Consider the following 4,845-nt stretch of genomic DNA (forward strand, 5'->3'; position numbering starts at 1 on the left):
CCCCCCCCCCTCCTCTCCTCATCCTCCAGCGGGTAGACAAAAAAGGGGAAGGCCGATCCTCGCAGACTCGAAGCATTGTTTGTTTCCTCATTCGTTGATGTTGCTTGTCGTTCTTTCATTGTTTTCCCGAGCATAAAGGTAGATAAATATCAGAGCCGTTATGGGCACAACCATGCTACCGGCTGCCCTCTCCGGGGCCACTCTAGCTGATAATACACGCGAAACGGTCTTCTCCCTCCTTCCCTTTTCATTATCCTGCGAGAGCGTACGAATCCCCGATTCTCTACGCTTTTTACTTCGAGTCGAGTCGGCCGTTGGTTTATTTTCCGACTCTTGGGCCGCGGCCGGGGCTGACTGACGGCCAAAGTCCGCGACTAATTGTCCGACTTTATGAAAATACGCGCGGCCGGAATGGAATTAGTCGCTACTTCCGTATTCCGGGCTATCGGATAATAAAATGCGACAAATAAAGCGGAAATTGATGGGGGAAAGGTCCCCGCCGCGCACCATTGCGATTGGCTCGCGACAAAACCTCCGCGCCCCCCGGCCGCCTCCGCTCCTCGCATTCCTCCAGCCGCCTTGAGCAATCCTAAGCACAAGCGCGCCCCGGCATCTGGGCAAGCTATTCCAGGGGGTGCGGGGGCGGCCGAGAGCGCCGACAGGCTTGCTGAGAGGCCTGCCTTACACTTGGGTGGCCGGTTGGTTGGCGGGGCCGGTCGTGCCCCGACTTCCGTCACCGAATGCTGAGCTTGCCCCTCGCGAAATCTATTGTTGAAAAGTTAAACTCAGGTAAATGATACAAACAGTAACCCATTAGCCACAACTCTAGGGGCACAACGCGTAGGGCCACTGTACCGGGGGTAGCAGGGCGGGCACCAGTGTTGCGAGATTGCATACCCTCTGGGGCTGCAGGGACCGTGGCGCTTTTCCGGGTCGGAGAAGTGAGCAGACCCGCCACCGTCCGCAACACCGCGGCGTCCGCCAAGATCCGTCATAAAATGGATCATGTGCACAATGCGTATTCTTAATTGATATCGTGCATTCGTGGACGATGTTCTAGAGTCGAAAATATGGGGAATGACGACATTTGCAAGGTTTTTGTGAACAGAGGCAAGATTTTATTTGCGGTGTCCAGTCAAGGACCATTAGGCTAAGTAGATGGACTACGCATTCGGTAGTTTCTGCGCGCATTTACAACTGGGCGTCAACCCGCCGCTGACAGGTTGGGGAACGCTTCGGCACTCCTCGGCCGTGTTCGGGGCCTGCTTCGAGACCCACCTCGAGCCAAGCGAGCGAGGCCCCGTTGGCGTGGTCGAGTGGCGGGGCGGGCTACTACTGCTCACACGGCTCGAGGTGGGTCCCGAAGCAGGCCCCGAGCACGGCCGAGGAGTGCCGAAGCGGTCCCCAACCTGTCAGCGGCAGGTTGACATGCCCGGTTGTAAAGGCAACACAGCGGGGTTCAGTTTGCGTAGTGCACTTAATGGTCCTTGTGTATAATAGTGCTCACAGGGCTAGTCGCTTGCGTCCTGAGTACAGGCCCACAGCTTACAGGTATGCGCGGATGTCGTCGTCCTCGCGGACGATGTCCTCGTCCAAGAGCCTGTGGCTGGGGGTGTACTTGTGGGCGGTCTGCTGGGGGAGCACGCTGTCGAAGTCATTGACGTTCTTGTTGATGAGGACGTTGTTGTTGTCGGTGGCGGTGTCCTTGTGGAAGATGGCGACGTCCTTGAAGTACATGTTGGGCATGTAGAAGCGGCCGAAGTTCTCGATCTGGCGGTCGAAGGGGAAGCCGAGGGGACGGTTGTCGAGGACGGTCATGAGTCCGTTGCAGGAGTAGATGTCCTTAACGCCGGTCTGGTAGTTGACCTTCTCGGAGTGGTAGTAGTCAGCGTGCTCGTGCTCGTCGGCACCGTAGGGGGTGACCATGACGAAGAAAGCGTAGGGGACTCCGGCCTTGTGGCCCATGGGCAGGACAAGACGGTCGGGGAAACCGCACTGGCGGTCGACGCTGGAGAGGACGGTGCTGCCGCTCTCGGCGCTCTTGAGCAGGGACTTGAAGGAGACGTTGTCGCCGACGGTGGTGGTGAACTCGCGGGAGTTGCGCTTGATCAGGTTGTCGCCGTTCTTCACTGTGAGGCGAGAAACAGAAATCAGACGTTATGATTGTGGCGGGCGCGAAAAGACAAACGGGGTAAGTGTGCACAAAAAAAAGAAGAAACAAAGAATACTCACGCTCAACGGGGAAACGGTCGAGCTCGACGAAATAGTTCCTGAGCCTGTCGAGGTCGGCGGTGTCGTGTCCGTAGTAGACATCAGAGGCCTGCTCGCCGTAGAAGTTGGAGTGGGTGAGGGCGGTGCTGGGTCCAAGGAAGACGCGGACAACGGCGCTGGTCTTCTGGTTGCTGGAGACCTTGATCTTGTAGTTGAAGGGCTGGTGGTTGAGACGCATTGCCTTGGCGATGTAGTTGAGCTTCTCGAGTTCGTCGATGGAGGCGACGTCGACAGCGTTGCTGACATCAATGTCGAAGAGGTCGAAGTAGGTGACGAGCTTGTCGACGGCGACGTCCTGGACGGTGACTCCGTTGAAGTACAGGTCATCGGGCTTGTAGGCGGGCAGGTTGTTCTTGTACTGGGCGAACATGTTGTTGATGTACTTCTGGAGGATGTAGAAGGCGGGGTCGCGGAGGGCGGTCTCGTAGTGGCCGATGACGCCGGGGGCGACGCCGTGCTCGTTGGTGGGGTCCATGATGAGGGCTAGGAGGTTGCGGATCATGGTCTGGTAGGAGCCGTAGTAGCGGGAGTTGACGGAGTCCTGGTTGCCCTCGATGATGTTGCCGAGGATGTTGATGCCCTTGACGTACTGGTTGATGGGGATCTTGTTGCCGTCCTTGCCGAGCACGAAGCCGGAGTCGATGGCGTCCTTAATCCTCTGCTCGATGGCCTTCAGGTCCTCAATGTTGTAGGACTTGATGCTGGAGATGTCCTGCTCGGCGGGGCGGGCGGGGAACTGGGCGCCGTTGGGGTAGAGCAGGTCGGGGTTGTAGCCGGTCTTGATGGTCTCCTCCCAGTCGAAGTCCTCGAGCTCGGGCAGGTAGTTGGCCATACGCTGCAGGTTGTAGCGGGCGAGGATCTGCTGGTAGTAGTAGTAGAAGGCCTCTCCGCGCATCTGGCAGGTGGTGATGCCGTACTTCTCGCAGTTGAGCCAGAAGGGCATGTAGAGGTGGGCGTAGGCGTGGTAGGCGTTGACGCCGACATCCTCGGTAAAGTAGCCCAGGAGCTGCTCGGGGTTGATGATCTCGCCACCGGTCCAGTTGGTCATCTTGACGTAGTTGATCTGACCCTGCATCTTGGCGCTCATGAACTCCATGATGTCGCCGGAGTTGAGGTACAGCTGGGGAGCGACTTCGTACAGCGGAGGGAGCACCAGGCCGGCGCAGTCATCGCGGTGCACGACGGCGACGGAGAAGGCGTAGGCGAACTGGGACTCGTTGACGTTGTCGCGGGCCCAGGCGGCGGTCTTGATGAAGGTTTCGAAGTCCTTGGCGAAGTAGAGCATGTCGAACAGGGCGACCACCTCCTTCAGCTGGGAGTCGTTGTACACGTGGAAGATCTCGCCGCGGGGCAGGGTACCCTGCTTCCACATGTTGACGAAGTTCTTGACGACATACTGGTTTGCGTAACGGTCAGCGATCTGCATGGGGTTCCAGTTCTGGCCCATGGCGACGAGTTCGGGGTACATGTTCTTCTGGCCGACGTTCCTCAGCAGCTGCAGCACCACCTTCTGGCGTTGGGCAACATCCTGTCCACCTGGGACAAAGAACACATAATAGTTAGAACACACCCGCATTGTGCTGAACACGAACACCGGGCTGTGGCCCAAGACACGGGTTGGCTACTTACTGATGTGGACGTTGTCCGTGGCGCCGGTGCGCACGTTGGGGATGTGCAGAGCGGCTGCCACCGCCAGGGTGGCGAGGAGGGCGACGGTTACCTTGTACATTGTGAGTGCAAGGAAGATTGACCGGGAACTGGTGCCGAACTGAGCGCTGCCTTTCGCTTTTATACGGTTTATGCCCGTTTCATCTGGACCCGACGGCTAAGTTGATAACTGGTATCACATCTCTCAGTCAGTACCCCCTGCCTGGTGCGAGTTATCATCTGCGTTGCCGGGCGATGTTGCGGAGTTCGTCTCCGATCTTTATGTTTATTTGTAATGAACTTGAACGTAATCGGACTGGTCGGGAATATTGACATTCGTGCCTTTCCACTTCACATCATTGGCCCACTATAGAGCACACAGCCACCTGTGAGAACCGAGCGTCCTGTGAATAAAACAAATTTGAGTGAGAAAATGAAAATGGCAGACTATATCGCGTTGGCACAACACTACTTTCGTCGCGCACAGAAAGGCTGCGCACGCGCCGTGCACGCGTTGTGCACCCATTTCATCACGAGCTGCAGCGGCCAGTTCAAGGCCATAATCGTGTTGCTTGAATGATCAGGCACGCCGACTACGATAATCACGGGCACATCTCGGTTGATCCTTCTCGAGTGCCTCCCGGAGCACCGTGCGCAGCCGAGCATTAGGCGGCCTCCAGCCCAGGTGCTGCTCCCGAGCGCCGCCGCCGCCGCCTGCGGGTGGGCGGGTAGGCCGCGCGCCGAGCAGGGCTGAGCCACGGCATTTGGGTTGCCTACCGCGCAGGCGCTCCACGCCACGCAGAGGAGGACGTGAGCCCTGCAGCCGCACGCAGCCTTCCCGCGCGACCCCGCCCCTCCTTCCCCTTCTCTTTCTCTCTCTGTGTCTCTCTGTCTCTCTCTCTCTCTCTCTCTCTCTCTCTCTCTCTC

At 58.1% G+C, this 4,845-nt stretch overlaps 1 protein-coding gene across 1 annotated transcript; it reads right to left on the reverse strand.

Moving 5' to 3' along the window:
• Window positions 1-1,094: 1,094 nt before the first annotated feature.
• LOC113204018 (allergen Cr-PI-like) lies at window positions 1,095-4,059 on the reverse strand. The gene is made up of 3 exons (XM_026419020.2): window positions 3,901-4,059; window positions 2,233-3,807; window positions 1,095-2,129 (listed from the first exon to the last, which is right to left on the reverse strand). Exons 1-3 carry the CDS (start codon window positions 3,998-4,000, stop codon window positions 1,546-1,548), a joined length of 2,259 nt encoding a protein of 752 aa, XP_026274805.2. The 5' UTR covers window positions 4,001-4,059; the 3' UTR covers window positions 1,095-1,545.
• Between the last annotated feature and the right edge of the window lie 786 nt (window positions 4,060-4,845).

Source organism: Frankliniella occidentalis, unplaced genomic scaffold (genome assembly GCF_000697945.3).
Source record: "Frankliniella occidentalis isolate FOCC.00 unplaced genomic scaffold, Focc_3.1 Scaffold2072, whole genome shotgun sequence".
In the NCBI taxonomy this organism is placed as follows: Eukaryota; Metazoa; Arthropoda; class Insecta; order Thysanoptera; family Thripidae; genus Frankliniella; species Frankliniella occidentalis.

What these genes read in the sequence shown, in the direction of transcription:
- LOC113204018 (XM_026419020.2), bottom strand. Translation starts at nt 4,000, where the DNA reads ATGTACAAGGTAACCGTCGCCCTCCTCGCCACCCTGGCGGTGGCAGCC. An exon ending in CACGGACAACGTCCACATCA is followed by an intron (nt 3,808 to 3,900) that starts GTAAGTAGCCAA and finishes TCTTTGTCCCAG; the next exon opens with GTGGACAGGATGTTGCCCAA. An exon ending in CGACCGTTTCCCCGTTGAGC is followed by an intron (nt 2,130 to 2,232) that starts GTGAGTATTCTT and finishes CTCGCCTCACAG; the next exon opens with TGAAGAACGGCGACAACCTG.